The sequence below is a fragment of the Rhodamnia argentea genome, chromosome 3 (genome assembly GCF_020921035.1).
Source record: "Rhodamnia argentea isolate NSW1041297 chromosome 3, ASM2092103v1, whole genome shotgun sequence".
Taxonomy (NCBI): domain Eukaryota; kingdom Viridiplantae; phylum Streptophyta; class Magnoliopsida; order Myrtales; family Myrtaceae; genus Rhodamnia; species Rhodamnia argentea.
The window spans coordinates 23928460-23948352 of NC_063152.1; the positions used below are offsets into that span (position 1 = coordinate 23928460).

At 39.8% G+C, this 19893-nt stretch overlaps 2 protein-coding genes and 1 pseudogene across 2 annotated transcripts; 2 read left to right on the plus strand and 1 right to left on the minus strand.

Moving 5' to 3' along the window:
- Positions 1–27: 27 nt before the first annotated feature.
- LOC115726062 lies at positions 28–7172 on the minus strand (annotated as a pseudogene).
- Positions 7173–8210: 1038 nt separating this feature from the next.
- Positions 8211–10519, plus strand: LOC125314148 (protein AGENET DOMAIN (AGD)-CONTAINING P1-like). Its single transcript, XM_048275629.1, has 3 exons — positions 8211–8225; positions 9172–9576; positions 10199–10519. The coding sequence occupies exons 1-3, from the start codon at positions 8211–8213 to the stop codon at positions 10517–10519; spliced, it is 741 nt and encodes a 246-aa protein (XP_048131586.1).
- Positions 10520–13701: 3182 nt separating this feature from the next.
- Positions 13702–15144, plus strand: LOC115728763 (protein AGENET DOMAIN (AGD)-CONTAINING P1-like). The gene is made up of 2 exons (XM_030659139.2): positions 13702–14175; positions 14638–15144. Exons 1-2 carry the CDS (start codon positions 13717–13719, stop codon positions 15109–15111), a joined length of 933 nt encoding a protein of 310 aa, XP_030514999.2. The 5' UTR covers positions 13702–13716; the 3' UTR covers positions 15112–15144.
- The last annotated feature ends 4749 nt before the right edge of the window (positions 15145–19893 follow it).

Genomic DNA, 19893 nt, shown 5'->3' on the forward strand with positions numbered 1-19893 from the left:
GAAAACCTTCTTCAGTACGAAGACCAACTACACTATGTGCAACAACACGAACTGGTCATACAAGACTTGAGAAGGCATCACCCACTTCCCATCGACCTGATCCCGATGAGGACAAAGCTCCGAGTGGTGGAACTCCATCCTATCTCCAGTGCCCTCGAAATAAACCCGATATCGCATCCCGGCGTGGACCCTCTCGTTGATGCCCTCCCACCACCAGATATGCCTACACATTGTTTCCTCTACCTTTGAGTCTTAGTAGAGATTATGCATCGTGCGTGCTTCGAATATTCATGCTTCTGCACGAGTTTGTAGTAATTTATGAATGAATTCTACTGACTTTCTTATTGTCTATTGGCCGATAGTAGTCCTCTTCCGCATTAGGATCAGTAATCATCTAAAGATGCCATAACCTTCTAAGCTAGCTTGACCATCGTTTGAAAGGAACATTTTCATAGAGGGCGACTATCTCGCTTGCTCGCGCAGGATCACTCTCCTGTTGGAGTGACTCGTATGTGTTATTTTAATGACACGCATCCGAAAGTGATGCATTCTGTACTTTGAACTTACCATTGCTGTACTATACGGGTCACTCCAACGACAAGTTATATTTTCTAAAATCGGCTTTTTAGATTTCAAGGATAAGTGTAATTAAAATGTAATCAAATATTAAAATTTGTCAAATTAGTGCAATCAAGTCTCTCCGTCGGTTCTACCCATTTTGGATGTTAGAAAAAATTTGGGATAAGTACATCATGAGTGCCATAACTTGTGTACGACATTTACTTGAGTATCATAACTTTCAAAAAGTTCACTTGAGTGCAATAAATTTTAAAAATCGTTTACTTGAGTGCTACATTAACTTTTTCGGCGTTCACGTCAACTTTTTCGACATGTCACGTTAGCTTTTCGGCATGCCACGTCAGCTTACGGCATGTCACGTCAACTTTTCACATGTCCACGTCAGTTTTTCAACGTCCACGTCAGCTTTTCAACGTCCACGTCAGCAATGACACTCAAATAAACGAGTTTTGAAAGTTATGGCACTCAAGTGAACACCGTATAAAAGTTATGGCACCGATAGTGTATTTATCTCGAAAAAATTTTGACATGGCATTTTTTAATGCTATATGTTAAAAAAAGTTCGAGTATTATTTGTATCATCATCCCAAGTTATTTCAGCCAAATTCATGTGGGGGAACATTTGGATTAATGCAAACATTAGGAAAATTTTTAAAACAAAAATTAAAGCGATCCTTGGCAGCAACGAGGACGATTAGGCTAGGCCTAAGTCCAGGACATTAGATCAATGTGGTTCTATAAAACAGGCATGGGCCTCATTAAACCAAAACTCAAAACTATTGGACTTAGTAGAAAAGAGAAGCATTGGGTTATCTTTAAAAAGGAGAAAGGACTCATTTGCAAAGCCATTTCCTAATCCAGAGCCAGTTATTTGCTTTTCTGTCTGTTTACGTGTGGGGATAAAGGCAAGGAGATCACTAGACTATTGCAAATTAATCAATTTGATCCATCAACTTTCTTTTCTTGGACAGTTAGGTCCTTCAATTGCATACCTTTTTTTTTTTTCAAGTCGGTTATTCTCCCAAAATCATGACGTGATCGTTAGGTAGCAATTGTCCAGGGATTGAGAGCACGACAGAACTAGATTCCTGACACCTACTCCAATGGTAAATGTCCTTAATCCCTTAATTTCTTACCTGGCTCTTGGTCCTTATGTCAAAATCATGATGAGATCCATAAGCATTATGGCCATTAGTAGAAGTTGTTAATTTTTGATTTTATAACATTGGCAAGTGACAGAGAAATTAGAGGGTTCTTAGAGAAAATGGGGGCTTACATGATAAGCATGCAATTAGTTAATCTTAAGCTTTGGAAAGATGCGGTACAAATTGTGTTTTTCTAATTGCCAAGGATTACAATGAGAATAAAAATAAAAAATGAATTTGATGCGTCACTTAATATTTCTTTTAATTTTTGCTGCCATTAAAGAAAATGAAGTCATGATCTATTTTTTCTTTTCAATTTATTGAATAGAACAAGGAAAATGAATTCGATTGATCAATGTTCTCTTAAAAAAAAATGGTGAGAGTCACTATTGACATCAACCCTTGTTAAAATAGAAAAACCTCTTACATTTTTCTTCGAAATTGAGAGAAAAAGAAAACGGTATCAAGAGAAGAGGAGAGAAAAAAAGATACTCTCTGGATATACCCGGGTTTTTTTGTTAAACCTAAAATTAAGTATTGAAAATCTAAAGCATTGATTTTCTCAATTAATACAAAAAAAAAAAAATTATGATGATTGAAAGGGTAATAGCTACATTTTATTTATTCCGTACTAAAGATAAAACAATGACAATGACCAATAGAATGTAGTAATAGGTTTGGCAAGATTTTAGTTGACATCTATAAAATGAAGTAGTTGACCACTTCCTCATATATCACAAAAGGTAGATTTTTAACTTAATTGACCAAAAAAAACTTAATTGACTCTATCAAGCCAATGCCAATTAAAGTTATGCAATGAGCTCAATCTCATTAAAATTGCATTTTGTTTTAGTATGATTATCAACGAATAGTTATGTTTTCAATAAATGACAAATTCAACCACTGTTGACATTTGTGAAGGGAGAATTATCCAAAAAGTCCTAAACCAATTTTTTTGACAATTCAGTTCTAAACCTTTTCATTTGTGCTAATTCAGTCTATTTGGCTAACCGACGTAGACATAAGACCATGACATGGCCAATTTTTAGTAATATTTTAATATTTATTTAATTTTTTACCTGTATTTTCTTTTCTTTTCTTTTTGCAAATTGATTTTGATCAATGTATTGTTGTTCGATTTACTCTGTTGATCATATTAACTTAATATTGGTCCATAGGATTTTTTTTTAGTACATTTTTTTTAGCAAAGTATCTAATTTCTCATAAAGTGCATATCAAATTATGAGGTGAAAAATGCGCATGAGAAAAGTCTAAATTGATCGATGTGTAGGATGCGTTGTATGAGAAGAAATGTGTAATTAAAGAAAAATATAACAGTAAAGTAATCATTATTTAATTTTTCTATGAGGATTAGCACTTTAGCATCCATATTTTTACGGAACAATATCAATATGGTACTAAGGTTACTTTACCACTACACCCTTTTAACCCAAAAAAACAGGGGGAAGGAAGAAAACGCTTCCTCATCATCTTTATCACTCCGGAAAATATTTGACTAAACCCTAGAGATTATGGTAATAATAAGATATTTATGTTAGGGTTTGGGATAGTGAATTTGATTAATCAATTAGAAAAGGTTTTTTTTAAAAAAAAAATTATCCTTATTTAATAAGACATGACTATCTCGATTTCTTTTACTCTTTTTTCCCCCCCGATCTGGATACATTTTGAAAGGTAATTCCAAATATAGATCTCTCTCAAAATTGTTACTAAATTAGGCTTTTCATTGCTAAATCACGCCTGAAAGTTGCGTGGTTATCAGAATGATTTTCAACACTATACACAACCTCTATTCTTTTAGAATTAATTTATCATGAGTAGTTCAAATTGCAAACGAAATTGCACTCATGCAACCTCTAAATTTTTTTACTTATCGATCTGTCCCCTTACATATTCAATATTTAGAAATAAACTATATATATATATTTGCAACTTTGCAAGTCAAAGTAGAATAATAAGAACGCTGTATTCCCTACGTCTCTCTCTCCGTTGCTTTCATTGTGTGAGGGGGACGTGAAGAGTCAATCCCCTGATTCATGGCTCACCCACACTTCAAAGCCGGAGCGGAGGAGGAGATCCCCAGCCCCAACTACCGCCTCCGGGGAACGCTCTTCCCTAGGAGAGTCGTCGCTCCGTCGTCCGGCAAACCGCATGCCTTCTTGGTCGAGTACAAACACATAATCGCCCAGAGCGATGCCAGCTGCCCCTCCAGGCAAAACCGAGAGGAGGCCTACAAGTATAAATGAAACAATGAACAATATCAGCCAGTGGCTTCATCCTGAAAGTTACATCAACTAAAGAGCAAAATTAATTCTTAAATAGACACGCGAAGGCCAATCACATCAGCAGTGATTGCAATACCAAAGTCTGTCATATCATGTTAGTTCTATCCATCCGCAGAGAAATGATGAGTATATTTTGCGACATAAATATTAAATCACTTTAGCGACCTAGTTAATCCGTATGAACCGAAGAATCCGATCAAGAGCTCCTTTGTAAGACACTAACTATTTTTCTAAGTACCGATAAATTTCAAGAACTGCATATGGTGGGTAGTCTCTTCAATCCCAAACCATGACTTCCATAAGAAACATAAACATTTTCTCCCTATCCAAGCATTCAAAGTAAGTCTATCTGCCAAAAGCACAAAGCAGGGGAATGAGACTGAATATGACTTTGATGTGCAGGAGTGTAACCAGCAAGACTGATGCATATGTAACAGTAAAGATATTCCCACCTGCAATTCAGGCATTAATCTTCAGTCCTCATCAAATTGCAATCAAGTAAACAAACCAAGAAAAGAGGTCCTACTCCAGAAAACCTTCTTCACCCAATTATCCAGAGCATAGCCTTAACATTTCAGTTCGAAGACCAACTATACTAAATGCGACGGCACGAACGAGATTGGAGGAGGCATCACCCACTTCCCATCGACCCAATCCTGAAGGGGACGGAGCTCTGACTGGTGGAACTCCATCCTATCTCCAGTGCCCTCAAAATAAACTCAATACCGCATCCCGGCGAGAGCCCCTCTTGACCATGCCCTCCCGCCAACCTTCATTGTACAAGGCATCAACTCTTGCCTTCTGCTCAAAAGGGACGACCACGAAGGTCTCTGGTGGGTATGGCCTCACGTGACTTGCGGCGATCCTCTCCCTCAAGTACTCTGAGCTTTTATCCTCAGCTCTGAGGGTTTGGTACTCGATGAAGAACTGGTTGCTGGCCGCCTTTTGGACTATGGTGCCCGCAAACCAAGCGCCTTGGAGTCCATCTTCGTCACTTCTCACCTCGACCAGTGCTCCCTTGGTGAACACTCCCTTTGCTGTTTGGCAGACGTCGCCAGATTTCTCTTCCATTGTGGAGGTCACTTCCTGCAATATCCAAAGATTGAGGTAAGCATTCGAAGTTGTTGGTGACTTCCTCTATGCCGTGCGAACACGACATTACATAGATTGCAAAGCATGTTACATATCCTGTACAGCATAAAGTATACGAAAATTGCATGTTATGTACAATCAACTAAGAATGAGAAAATGTTGCCGTTGCATCGACTTAGGAATTCTTTGCTAATGCCTACTTTTCCTACCTCAATAAATTTGAGGATCATATTGTATATCTGAACTTTTTGGAAGGAAAGGATCGCCGCTATCCACTACCTTTCAATTGACAAAACAATGTCATAAGCTACTCAAGCTAGGCCTTCACAACTACTGATTTAAGTACTTTGAAATCAATCACAACTTCGACCCGAAGAAAAAGAATCAAGCAGAACCTTCAAAGACTATAAGAAACCACAGCTAAGCTAACAAAGTAGGGGGCTTTAGGAAATAAGAGAAAAAGCATTCCAATTCATTCGAATTATGGCAAGAATGCACTGATATTGTCATGTCACATCTTCCTATGCTAATCATGACTAGAGAGAGAATTCACGGCCAATAGCGAGGCTTTCAAGAAACATAATTCAAATCGAATGAAAAACCCTAATCGACAATCTACCTCATCATCGCCATCACCATCGCCATCTTCCTCCTCAGCCTCGAGCAGTGGGATCCAATTCCCGTTGACCCACTCCCGGTGGTGCCTCAGCCCTGCCGCGTCGAACCAGTACTACTGTTTCACGCACCGGAAGTACACCATGTACCGCGAGCCCTTCAGTTCCTTGGTGATCGCGCCCTCCCACCACCAGCCGTTGAGGAGCGTGTCGACAACGTCGCCAAGATGAAAACCCCGGCCTGTTTCGGCAGGCGGGTTCGACCTCAGGAGCCCGACGGGGACCTCCTCTCGGTACAGCCAGGAGGGGCGGCCGGCGTCGCTAGGGGCGATTAGGGTTTTGTACTTGACCAAGAATGCCTTGGGTTTGCGGCCCGACGGAGCGACGATTCTTTCGGGGAAGAGGGTTCCCCGGAGGCATTGGATGGGGCCGATGATCTCCACCTCCGCTCCTGCTCTGAAGCGTGGATGAGCCATGAATCGGGATTGACTCTTCACGTCCCCCTCACATGATGAAAGCAACGTAGAGAGAGAAAACGTAGGGAATATAGCGTTCTTATTATTCTCTCTCTATATATATCTGAATATCACAAGAGATTACACCGGGCAAGTGAGGATTTTCAATATATTTTCAAAAAAAAATTATCTTATCTTGAGTTGCACCAAACATGTAGTGTGATTTTTTGCAATCCGAAGGATATTTGGCGGATATCTAATCTCACTTTATCTTATCCTATCCAATCCTAATTCAAATTTGAATGACCAAACGAAATCAGGATTTACTGTTGAAGCTGTGAATTGTTCTTAGTGCAACAGTTAGGGCATTGATGTTTCAAACAATTGCTCCTGAAAAATCTGCAATTTTTGCTTGTTTTACTTCGAGCTGATGGTGAGCCAAGCCTCTACGTGCCTTTCGGCGCTTTCCTCTTGTGTTCTGACTCACGCGGTGCGTGTTCAATTTGGCATGCGCTTTCATGAGAAATTTGATAACTTCACTAATGGATGGACTAAATACTACTTGTATAGATTTGGTCAAAGTCGATTGGACGATATGCAGGACGCGTTTTCGATAGCTCCCAATCTGGACATCTACATCTAACATCCTGAGAAGATCTTAGAATCGTGTAAGAAGAAATGCGTAGTTGAAGCAAAACGGAATAATACGACTATGACAAATAAATTAGAAACATTTATTCAATTTTTTTTCCCGGCATGATTGGTCTCGCCCAAAGAGCTTCGCAAAATATCCTTCTTCATCTCGTTATGAACCTCAGAAAGATAGGAAAAAATTAACATCCTTATGTCACGAGCGGAAACCTTCCTAGCCGAGAACAGCCAATATGGGTACTCGAGAAATTGGGCCGTGACACTTGCCTCTAAGAATAGCTGAGGCCCTCGGTGTAGGAGAGCAACCCGAGCCCAATGCAAACCCGACATTACTGCCCGCTTGAAGTCCACTGGACCCGTCTCGGGTTCGGTCTCAGCGAGAACCGGCCATAGGAAAATTACCAAAAACTCCTAAACCTATTGCAATTATGACAATTATGCCAATTTAATCCTAAACATTTTGCAATTGTGTTAATTCAGTCCTTATCGTAGGTCAACTCTATCATGGTAATTTTTTTAATAATATTTAATATTTCACAAATTTTTTATTTATTTTCAATAATATTTTTTTTGTCTTTCTTTTTTTGTTAAGGGCCGAAAGAGGTTGCTGGACCCTACCCAAGGGCAGCCGACCTCGAGGGCCAAATGGAAAAACATTATTGGAAAATTCAAAAAACATTAAAGTATTACTAAAAATTTTCCATGTCAACACTAGCCGACTAAATGGACCAAATGGCACAATTGCAAAAAATTTAGGATTCAGTTGGCAAAAACAAATGTTTATGACTAAATCAGCATAATTATAATAGGTTTAGGACTTTATTGATAATTCTCCCGATCGGACACACTTATGTTGAGGAATGTCGAGAAGTACCTTTTGACATGTTACCAAGACATGTATAAAGAGGAGAATCATGATACAAATAAAATAAATGGGACCAAGTGTGATGTTTCTTTTCGGCAAAAACAAGATATTGTGGGCTCAACAGAAATTATATTCTTAAGCCAAAATATTGCTTTTTTTTTTCATGAAATAGTCGATTTTCTTTTTCCAAAATAGATCCCTCGGAAAATTAATTCCCAAAATAAATCTCTTTCGAAGTTATTTTTCAAATCAAACTTCTCTAATTTTCTTTTTTTGAAGTAGGAGGTCAAGCTACATTCTATGTAAAAAATGATACTACTTTTCCCTTCTTTTTTCTCAATTTGTAATCTTTCACATGATTGGATGATCACTTGATAGATTTATTAGACGGTTGATCAACATAATTAACTAATAGGATTCGAGTTCATACATAAAACAATGTCAAGATTAAACAGTATCTTGAAGGCAATGTAGGAGTGCTCGTCAACCTCTACACCCTCCCAATGCATCTTCAATGGGTTTGTCGGCATCGCCTTCTCCAACGGGAAAATTATCCAATAAGTCCTAAATATATTGTATGGTAGCTAATTCAAACCTAAGCATTTCAATTGTGCCAATGTAGTCCGAAATATTTTGACAATTTGCCGGTAAAAGTTCTTTCGATCAATTATCCAAATAATAAGGTTTAGAATTAACTTGGTAAATATTCAAAAGGCATAGGGTTAAATTAGCATAATTGAAAGGTAATTAAATTGACAAATCGTCATAAGATTTAGGACTTAATTGGCACAATTGAAAAGTTTATGACTGAATTGGCCGTCATATAATAGATTAGGGCTTTTTGAGCAATTATCACCTTCTGCAGCAATCGAACTCCTATTGGAAAAACTAGGGTTTTAGCCGATCTCGCTAGAGCCCAAGCTCTTCGCCCAGATACATCTTCTTCGATCGAGAGGCATATGTGTACCCGGGAGTACTGTCGACTTGTGTTGGCTACTTTCTTGGTTGGGGTTTCAATCGAGAGGCATATGTGTTAACTTTAAGGCAATCTCTGAGGGTTAGCATATCTGTTTTAGTATTTTATGGAACAATATCAAAATGATTCAAAGGTTTATTTACTACTACACACCCTTTAAATGAAAAACAAAAGAAGGAAGAAAAGAAAGAAAACGCTTCCTCATTATCTTTATCACTTGGAGTAAAAATTGACTAAACCATAGAGGTAATCAAATGGAAAAAGGGACTTGTTGACATTTTATCCTTATTTAAAAAGATATGGCTATCTCGATTTCTTTTTTGTTTTTTTCCAAAAGGGATACGTTTAGAAAGGTAATTCCAAAAATAGATCTCTCTCAAGATTATTTCCTAAATTAAAATAAAACCTAAAATTTCATCAAAACCATAATTTATATTATATATATTGTGCAAGTCAAAGTCGAATAATATTCCACCAAAAAAAAGTAGAATAATAAGAACGCTCTATATCATTCTTGGTATATATTGCGCCGCAAACCCCACGCCTTCTTGGTCGACTACAAAACCCTAATCGACCAAAGCGACGCTGGCCGCCCCTCCAGGCCATACAGGGAGGAGGTCTCCGTAGGCCTCCTGAGGCCGAAACCGCCTGCCGAAACCAGCCGGAGTTTCCATCTCGGCAACGTCGTCGACGAGTGCTTAAACGGCGGGTGGTGGGAGGGCGCGATCGCCAAGGCACTGAAGAGCTCGTGGTACATAGTGTACTTAGGGTGCGTGAAGCAGCAGTACCGGTTCGACGCGGCGGAGCTGAGGCTCCATCGGGAGTGGGTCAACGGGAATTGGGTCCCGCCGTTTGAGGCAGAGGAGGAAGATGGTGACAGTGATGATGATGAGGTAGATTGTTGATTTGGTTTTCTCATTCGAGTTCAATTACTTTCTTGAAAGCCTCGCTACTTAAAGTGAATTCCTTGTCTAGTAGTGACTAGCATAGAAAGATTTGACGAAATAGTCTCAATGAATTTTTGCCAGAATTCGAATGCATTGGAATGCTTTCTCTCTTATTACCTAAAGCCCCGTACTTTGTTAGCTTACCTGTAGTTTCTTATCGTCTTTGAAAGTCCAGATTGATTTTCTTTTCTTAAGTTGAAGTTGTGGTTGATTTCAAAGTATTTAAATTACTAGCTGTGAAGGCCTAATTCGATTAGCTTATGACATTGTTATGTCAATTGAAAGGTAGTGGCGAATAGCAACCCTTTTTTTTATAAATTTCAGATAAATGATCCGCTTCAGATTGTTTGGTTCTCAATTTACTGAGGTAGGAAAAGTAGGTATTAGCGGAGAATGCCTGAGTCGATGCAACAGTAATAGTTTCTCATTCTCATAGTTGATTGTATATAAGATGCATATTTCGTAAACTTTATACTGTATATGATATGTAAAATGCTTTGCAATCTCCGTAAGGATCAGGATGTCACCAATAACTTCTCATGCTAATCTCAATCTTTGGATGCTGCAGAAAGTGAGCTCAACAATGGAAGAGGAATCTGGCGACGTTTGCCAAACAAGGAAGGGAGTGTTCACGAAGGGAGCACTGGTTGAGGTGAGAAGTGACGAAGATGGACTCCAAGGTGCTTGGTTCGTGGGCACCATAATCAACAAGGCAGCGCAGAACCAGTTCTTGATCGAGTACCAAACCCGCAGAGCGGAGGATAATAGCTCGGAGTTCTTGAGGGAGCACGTCGCCACAAGTCATATGAGGCCTTACCCGCTGGAGACCTTCGTGGCCGACCATTCCGAAAGGAAGGCAAGATTCGATGCCTTGTACAATGAAGGGTGATAGGAGGGCATCGTCGATAGGGTTCTTGCTAAGACGCGATATCAGGTTTATTTCGAGGACACTGGAGATAGGACGGAGTTCCACCACTCGAAGCTCCATCCTCATCAGAATCGGGTCGATGGGAAATGTGTGATGCCTTCTCAAGTCTTGTAGGACCAGTTCGTATCGTTGCATATAGTGTAGCTGGTCTTCGTACTAAAGTGTTAAGGCTATGGGATCTTGAGCTGAGGTCTTCGTACCCCTCTTTTCTTGGTCTCCACATGGGTAATCTACACCTCAACTCAAGATCCCATAGAATTAACACTTCAGTACGAAGACCAGCCTACACTATATGCAACAACACGAACTGATCCTACAAGACTTGAGAAGGCATCACCCATTTCCCATCGACCCGATCCTGATCAGGACGGAGCTCTGAGTGGTGGAACTCCATCCTATCTCCAATGCCCTCGAAATAAACCCCGATACCGCATCCCGGCGAGAACCCTCTCACGATGCCTTTCCACCACCAAATATGCCTACACAGATTGTTTCCTCTACCTTTGAGTCTTAGGAGAGATTATGCATCCTGCGTGCTTCGAAGATTTATGCTTTTGTACGAGTTTGTAGTAATTTATAAATGATTTCTATTGACTTTCCTATTGTCTATTGGCCGATAGCAGTCCTCTTTGGCATTAGGATCAGTAATCATCTATAGATGCCATAAAGTCCTGTGGTCCATAATTTGCATTGGCTGGGCTTGGTCTGGTTGAATTTAGATCAAAATTTGGCCTTTGAGAAAAAGCCTGCATCTTCTTCAGTTTCTGTCCAAATTCATATTGATTGAAGCTGCACATGCGACATCACAGAGCATCATGTTTTACTCTATCGTCCAACTGATTTTGACCAATCTGTAGAATTTTTAGTTAGTAAATCGATTAGTGAAGTATCTAATTTCTCATAAAGCGTACGCGAAATTATGAGGTTAAAAATGTCGTAAGGTTAGGAATTGCACATTGATCGATATGTAGGATGCATTTTCTAATATCTTGAGAAGATCTTTGAATAGTACAAGAAGAAATGTGTAGTTGAAGCAAAACAAAATAATACAATTTTGACAAATATATTAGGAACATTTATTCAATTTATTTTCCAGCATGATCGGCTCGCTGTCCTCGTCAATTCCCGCCCAAAGAGCTTAAAATATATCCTTCTTCATCTAGTTATGAAGTTACAAACCTCGCAATCCTCGGGAAAGAAAGATAGCAAACGTGCTCTCAGATCATGCACCATCACATAATAGATTGACATCCTTATCTTCCTAGTCGAGAACAGCCTATATGGTTACAGGAAAAATCGGGTTGTGACAATTACCTCCTAGCTAGCCGAGGCCGTCACTGTAGGAGCAACCCGAGTCCAATGCAAACCCGACATTATTGCCCTCCCGGAGTCCACTCGACCTAGGGGTGAGCATGGTTCCAAGGTAAAAGTGGAACCAGAGAACGGAACCTGTAGTTTTGGTCCGGTTCTAGGTTCTAGTGAAATAGGATCCGGTTTCCGGTTCTGCATTTTGAGGAACCGCCGGTTCCGGTTCCCGATTCTCTATGGAACCAAACTGGAACCGGAATCAAGAACCGAAACTGACATTTTATATATGTGTCATAGAAATTGGGAATGTTGCTACTTATGTTGTATGTGTCATAGAAATTGGGAATGTGATCTTGAAATCACTCGAACTTCTTTAACAGATCGTCTTGGAGAGGAAGCGAATTGTTCTGGAGTTGGTGGAGGAAAAGAGAGCCCAAGCTGAGTGAGAGAAGTTTACAAGAGCAAGCTAAAAAAAAATTGAAAACTTGAGCTCTATTGTGTTGTACTCAAATAGGGAGGGAAGAGATTCGAGATAATTTCAAAAAGGTATTGTATAGGTGGCATGTTGGTATATTGCAAATATTTTAAATTCTCCGAGTCTCGTGTTTTATAATTTACAATCTTGCACTTTGGTAATGCAATCGGCTTTTTTTATCAACTGCCAATCACTCTCTCTGATTAAAAATGATTATTTAGATATTAGAGCTACTTTTCTTAAGTGTTCATAGTAAAATTTCAAGTTCTCGGGTGCCTTGGAACCGGACCTTGGAACTTGTGATACTGTAAGTTCCAAATTCCAAGATACATAGAGTAGGTTCTAGGTTTCGAAAAACGAGGAATATGTACTAGCGGATAGATTCCAAATTCTAGGTGGAACCTACTCAAAACCTAGAACCGCTCACCCCTAACTTGACCTACCTCGAATTCGGTCTAGTAGGAACCAGCCACACTTATGTCGAGGAATGTCGAGAAGTGCCTTTTGACATGTTATCAAGACATGTATAAAGAGGAGAATCGCGGCACAAACGAAATAAAACGGGACCAAGTGTGGTGTTTCTTTTCAACAAAAACAAGACATTATGTGCTCAACAGTACTTATATTCTTAAGCCAAAATTCTTTTTTCTTTTTTACGATAATAAATCTCTTTCGAAGCTATTTTCCAAACGAGGCTTCTCTAATTTTCATTTTTTTTAAGAATAGATAAGTTCTATATGAAATAGGATACATGCTTTTCCCTTTTTTGCAATTTTTAAATCTCATTGTCATCTTTCAATTAAGTGGATTGATAACTTTATAGATTTATTAAACAGTTGATAAATCTATAAGATAATGTTTAATCTAACATTATCTCCAAGGCATCTAACTCCTGTTGGAAAAAACTAGGCCTTTTTGTTGATCCCGCTAGAGCCCGAGCTCTTTGCCTTACACATTTTCTTCGATCTAATTGAACTCATTGAGCCTGGTCCCGATGGTTGTCGGGAGTACTACCAACTTGTGCTGGCTACTTTCATGGTCGTCCGGACTTGAATTGTGATTGGATAGGATAAAGTGGGATTAGATATCCTCTAAATATCCCTCGGATTGTAAAAATTCTCATTACATGTCTGGTGCAATCCGACATAAGCTAAAAAAAAATTTGAACATATTTTGAAAATCCTCAAGCGCAATCTGCTGTGATATTCAAATATCACCACTTAATATGTAAAATAAAATATATGTAAATGTTATTTTCTATAAATAGAGAGAAAATAATAAGAACGCTTTATTCCCTACGTTTTCTCTTCGTTTTCTCTCTCTGTACGTTGCTTCGATTGTGTGAGAGGGACGTGAAGAGTCAATCCCCCGATTCATGGCTCATCCAATCTTCAGATCCGGAGCGGAGGTGGAGATCACCAGCCCCATCCAACGCCTCCGGGGAACGCTCTTCCCCGGCAGAATCGTCGCTCCATCGCGCCGCAAACCCAATGCCTTCTTGATAGAGTACAAAACCCTAATCGCAACTTGCGACGCCGGCCGCCCCTCCAGGCCACACCGAGAGGAGGTTTCCGTCGGGCTCCTGAGGCCGAACCCGCCAGCCGAAATGGGCCGGAGTTTCCATCTTGGCGACGTCGTCGACGCGTTCCTCAACGGGGGGTGGTGGGAGGGCTCGATCACCAAGGAACTGAAGGGCTCGCGGTACATGGTGTACTTCCGGTGCGTGAAGCAGCAGTACCGGTTCGACGCAGCGGAGCTGAGGCTGCACCGCGAGTGGGTCAACGGGAATTGGGTCCCACCGCTCGAGGCCGAGGAGGAAGACGGTGGTGATGAGGTAGATTGTCGATTAGGGTTTCTCGTTGGATTTCAATTATATCTCTTGAAAGTCTCACTGCTAGCAGTGAATTCTTTATCTAGTCGTGATTAGCATAGGAAGATTTGACATGATAATCACAATGAATGCTTAATTCGATTAACTTATGACATGGTTATGTCAATTGAAAGGTAGTGGCAAGTAGAGATCCTTTCTGTCGATAAAGTTCAGAAAAACGACCCGCTTTAGATTATTTGGTTCTCAATTTATTGTGGTAGGAAAAGTAGGTATTAGCAAAGAATACCTGAGTCGACGCAGTGGCAATAGTTTCTCATTCTCACAGTCGATTGTTTACAAGATGCAATTTTGAAAACTTTATGCAGTATATGACATGCTTTGCAATCTCGATAAGGTCGTGTTCGCATGAAAATGAGGAAGTCACCAATGACTTCTCACGCCAATCTCAATCTTTGGATATTGCAGGAAGTGACCTCGACAATGGAAGAGAAATCTGGCGACGTTTGCCAAACAGCGAAGGGAGTGTTCGCCAAGGGAGCACTGGTCGAGGTGAGAAGTGACGAAGATGGACTCCAAGGTGCTTGGTTCGCGGGCACCATAATCAACAAGGCAGCGAGGAAACAGTTCTTGATCGAGTACCAAACCCTCAGAGCGGAGGATAAAAGCTCGGAGTACTTGAGGGAGCAGGTGGCCGCAAGTCACATGAGGCCGTACCCGCCAGAGACCTTCGTGGTCGACCCTTACGAGCGGGAGGCAAGAGTCGATGCCTTGTACAATGAAGGGTGGTGGGAGGGCATCGTCGAGAGGGCTCTCGCCGGGATGCGGTATCGGATTTATTTCGAGGGCACTGGAGATAGGATGGAGTTCCACCACTCAGAGCTCCGTCCTCATCGGGATTGGATCGATGGGAAGTGGGCGATGCCTTCTCCAGTCTCGTAGGACCAGTTCATGTTGTTGCATATAATGTAATTGGTCCTCAGGTTTCATACATCTCGAAACTTGAGGAAGAAGAGCGACGTGTACATCTTCAGCATAGTTTTATTCGAGTTAATCACTAGCCACTCCGCCGTTATAAGAAGTCCGGAAGGCAGCATGCACATACTTCCGGGGCATAGTTTTATTCGAGTTTATCACTAGCTACTCCGCCGTTATAAGAAGTCCGGAAGGCAGCATGCACATACTTCACCGGGTAACTCCACTCATGAAAAGAGGTTAAATGGCCAATTCAATATCGGTTCTGCATGGAAACCGGTGGAAATAGCCATGTCGTGCGTGCCGACGACAGGCAGTCCAAAGGCCAAACATCGTCCGGCACGCACGACATGGCTATTTCCACTGCTTTGCATCAAGAACCGATGTTGAATTGGTCATTTAACCTCGGGTTGACAATGCTTTGGATGACCGCTCTTTCTATGAGCGAACCTCTTTCTATGAGTGGAGTTACCTAGTGAAGTATGTGTATGCTGCCCTCTGTAGTGATTAACTCGAATAAAACTATGGTGAAACTATACACGTCGCTCTTCTTCCTCAATTTCCAGATGTATGAAACCTGAGGATTCAAAAGGAATTGTCACTCTTCTTCCTCATCAGTATATCTTTACTGCTACATATGCATCGGTCTTACCGGTTGCACCCGTGCACATCACAGTTATATTCAGTCTCATTCGCATTCTTTGTGCGTTTGGAAGTTACAGTCACTTTGAATGCTTGGATAGGAGAAAATGTTTATGTTCCTTGTGGAAGTCATGGTCTGGAATTAAAGAAACTACAGACCGGACCGTATGCCGCTCTTGAAATTTCTCAGTTCTTAGGATTATAGTTAGTGTCCTATGAAATGAAGCCAAGGAGCTCTTTGATCGGATTCTTTGGGTCATATGTGGAAACTCGGTTGCTAAAGTGATTGAATGTTTCAACTGAAATAACTTTTAGGATGAAGCCACTGGCTGAAATTGTTCATTGTTTCATCTATACACCCGTGTTAACATTAAATGCCCAGACCCCAAAATTATGTCTATTGATCGAATAACGAGATTGTTCATTTAATTATTTTGTTTCACACATTGTTTAGTGGATAACTTAGATATAAGCAAAAGTGATCCATTGACATATTTTACCAACCGGTTTGGTAGAGAGTCATGATTTGCACAAATGTTCTTTGTTCTAGGCCAAAGGTGTGATTTAGCACCTATTGATCAGTTTCAAGGATTTTCTTCAACGATTTGCTAGTACTGCTTGACTTATTTATATTTCATTACTAGAATTTTCGATGCTATTGATGTCGATGTCGTTAATCTCATGGCTTGAACTCTGTGTCATTTATTAGCATGTGAAGGACTTTATATTAACGCCCAACAAAGAACCCACCATTCTCTTGTTAGAGAATTCACATTCAGATTTTTGTAAAATCTGCCCTCACATTTTCACAAAACTATTTTTCAATGCCACACACATACACATATCTATTATATATCATACGAATTTTTTAATGAAGGGTTTTTTTTTTTGGTCGAATTAATGAAGGGTTTTAGAGACCAATTAATCAACAGAAACCAATGATAACGATATCATCCGAATTAAGGATTGACGGCAATTGAAAACGGTTCTTCCGCCTAGAAACGAAATGTTCCAAATGTTCTTAGAAATTCTTGCTCCCATTGAACCATTTGTATCCACATGCATTAGGATCTCGATTTTTATTTGATCTTTTGAATGCGCTCTTCCTTGTTCAGTTTTTAATCCAAATTATTCGATCACGTGAATATGCTTAGTGGAAGGACTAATTAGCAGGTTATTGCAGTGAAATGGAGCTTACATGTGCCTTATTGCAATTAGTTAATCCTACAGCTTTGGAAAGATGCGGTATAAATAGAATTTGATCCGTTTCTGATTGTTACTTTTGTTTCTTGCTGTCATTAAAGAAAATGAAGTCATGATCTATTTTTTCTTTTCAGTCTATTGAATTCAGCCTATTGAATAGAAAAATAAAAAGGAATTTGGCCAAACAAAATTCTATTTAACAAAAATAAAAAGTCGCGATAGTTACTATAGACGTCAACCCGCATTAAAATAGAAAACATATTACCATTTTCTTCGAAATAGAGAGAAAAATGAAATAGTTTCAACAAAAGAGAAAAGGAGAAAAAAAAAAACTCTCTCCGGAAGTATTGAAAATTAAGTACTGAAAATATAAAGCTTTGATTTTCTCAAGTAGTGAAAATTAAAAATTAAAAATTTTCTTGACGATGAGTTGAAAATATGAAGCGTTGATTTTCTCAAGTACTAAAGATATAAGTATAACGCTGACAATTACCGATATGTTTTAGTAATGGGAAAATTGCTAAAAAAAATCATAAACCTTTTGGATTTTTGTCAATTCAGTTCTAAACCTTTTAAATTTTTTGATTTAGTCGTGAATTTTTTCAACTTTTGCCGATTCGATCCTATTAGCTGGAAATCGTTGACATGGATAACGGTTGTCCTACGAGGCACTACCGGCGCTAATATGGATAATATTTTATAGGATTTTAATATTCTTTCGAATGTTTTTATTTATTCATTTTATTTTATTCTTTTTTCTATTTATCTTTTTACAGTTTCCTTTTTTTTCCTTTTTAATCTTTATTTTTTCCCTCCGGCGGCGAGCAAGGGCTGCCTCACCCGACGACGGAGGGAAAAAAGAAAGAAAAAGGAAAAAAAAAAAGAGGAAAAACTTTGTCCACGCCTGCGCCGGCGGTGTCATGTAGAACGGCCTACATTCACAAAAACGATTTCCGACCCATAGGATTGAATTGGTAAAGGTGAAAGGGGTCTAGAATTGAATCAACAAACTTAAAATGTTTAGGATTATATTAGCAAGTGTAAAAGGTTTAAAAAAAATTTCACCTTTTTTCCATTTTAGTAATAGGTTTGCAAGATTTCAGTCGGCATCAATTATTGACTGTATCAAGTCAATGCCAATTAAAGTTAGGCAACGAGCTCAATCTCATTAAAGTTGAATTTTTCAGTTTTCAGCATTTGATTGGGCTACCAAACAGGCCCATTAGTATGCTTTCAATAGATGGAAAATTCACACGACTGTTTACATTTGTGAATCAATAGGCCATCTTAATCGATTTCTACATTCCACAATTTTCAACGTTAGGTGATTGTTATCATATTTCATATTTTGTAGTCGCCCAATTTTCTTAAGTGTTTGTAATTTTGGAATTATGAATCCCGTTGCGGCAACGGCGAGAACAAACTCCCGCTTTGTCCCCTTTGTCTTGTCACCAGCTACCATCAAGAGGACAAGGCAGCAACGACGATGAGCTTGAGACTTGGGGCTCAAATCGAGCACGAGCCTCGGATCTTGGCTTACCAATGCTTGATTCAAGCCCCCGGGTGCACCTCGGCATCCAGTTCAATTCTTTCGATTTGTCGGAGAACTTGGAGAGATCGAGGTAGGCGCTCGAATGTTTTAATCGCCACCAATTTGGTGTAGAGTGCCCCAATTACTTCATGATTTGCAGAATTAGAGGTCTAGGCTTTAGGAAAAGAGATTATTCCACCTTCGCGAACGTTTAAATAGATAATTTGCATCGGAAGTGGACCTAATAATGATTGGCCGGCTATTTCTAATTTTGTGTCATTGCTGAACACTTGCAACATTGTACAACGAGATGTCAAAAGAGTTCTCAAAGGAGAACTAATCGTTCTTTGGGTAGACCCAGCTCCAACACGAGTCAATGTGTGCTTTCCTTGTTTGGTAAATTTTTTTTTTTTTTGAGAAAATAACACAAATGATCCATGAACTTTCACTCAATGTGAAAAATAATCCATGAGCTTTTAACGCTTTCAATGTGAGCCTTGAATTTTGGGTACATGTTCAATTTAATTCTCGGACTACATAAAAACGTTCAATGTTGTCCTTCCATTAATTCAGCTCTAAAGACAATATTATGCATTTGCATATAATTTAGGGAATATATTGAGCATGTACCCAAAAACTCAGACATGAAGTAAAACATGTTAAAAGTTCGGGGATCAAATTGCACATTGACCTTGTTTTCATGAGATTATGAGAATAAATAGGTTACGTTTGAGATGTAGTTCGAATTCTATTTTAGACGAAAATTCATACACATCACCACATATAATAGTCTCACAACAAATTACACAGAACGATGAACAGGAGGACGAGAAGCAGAGTTCCCCACCCGACGCCTTGTACGACATGACCGGGGTTCCCAAGCCGCCGAATCGTGGCATGCGACTGCTTGTAGATCATAGTGACCACTTGCGTGAGCACTAACAACGAGAACGCAAGGAAAACCAGCGAGAGGGCAAGAAACATCGTCATCAAAGGAGCTGGACCCCACCGCCGCCGCCATCATCTTCTTCCTCTTCCTCGCCCTCTCCGAATAGCTGCTCCAGAATGTCCACCAGAAACCTCAGGAAGGAAACCATAGTGGACCCTTGGTGGTACAACCCGAATGCACCCACCAGCAGAGAAGGCACCAGAGGCGATGGCCCTCCATTGTTCATCTCTCTCTCTCTCTCTCTCTCTCTCTCTCTCTCTGAACAAGATGGGTTTTGATATTGGCAAAGTTAAAAAGCCTGCTGCAAACTGGGGATTGGGGGAGGGCATATTCTGAAAAAGTAGCAGGTTGGTTGGCCTATTCCAACCCCTCCTCAATCAGAATTCTGTTTGTTTTTTTCAGTTTGATTTCTTTAAGAGAGAGA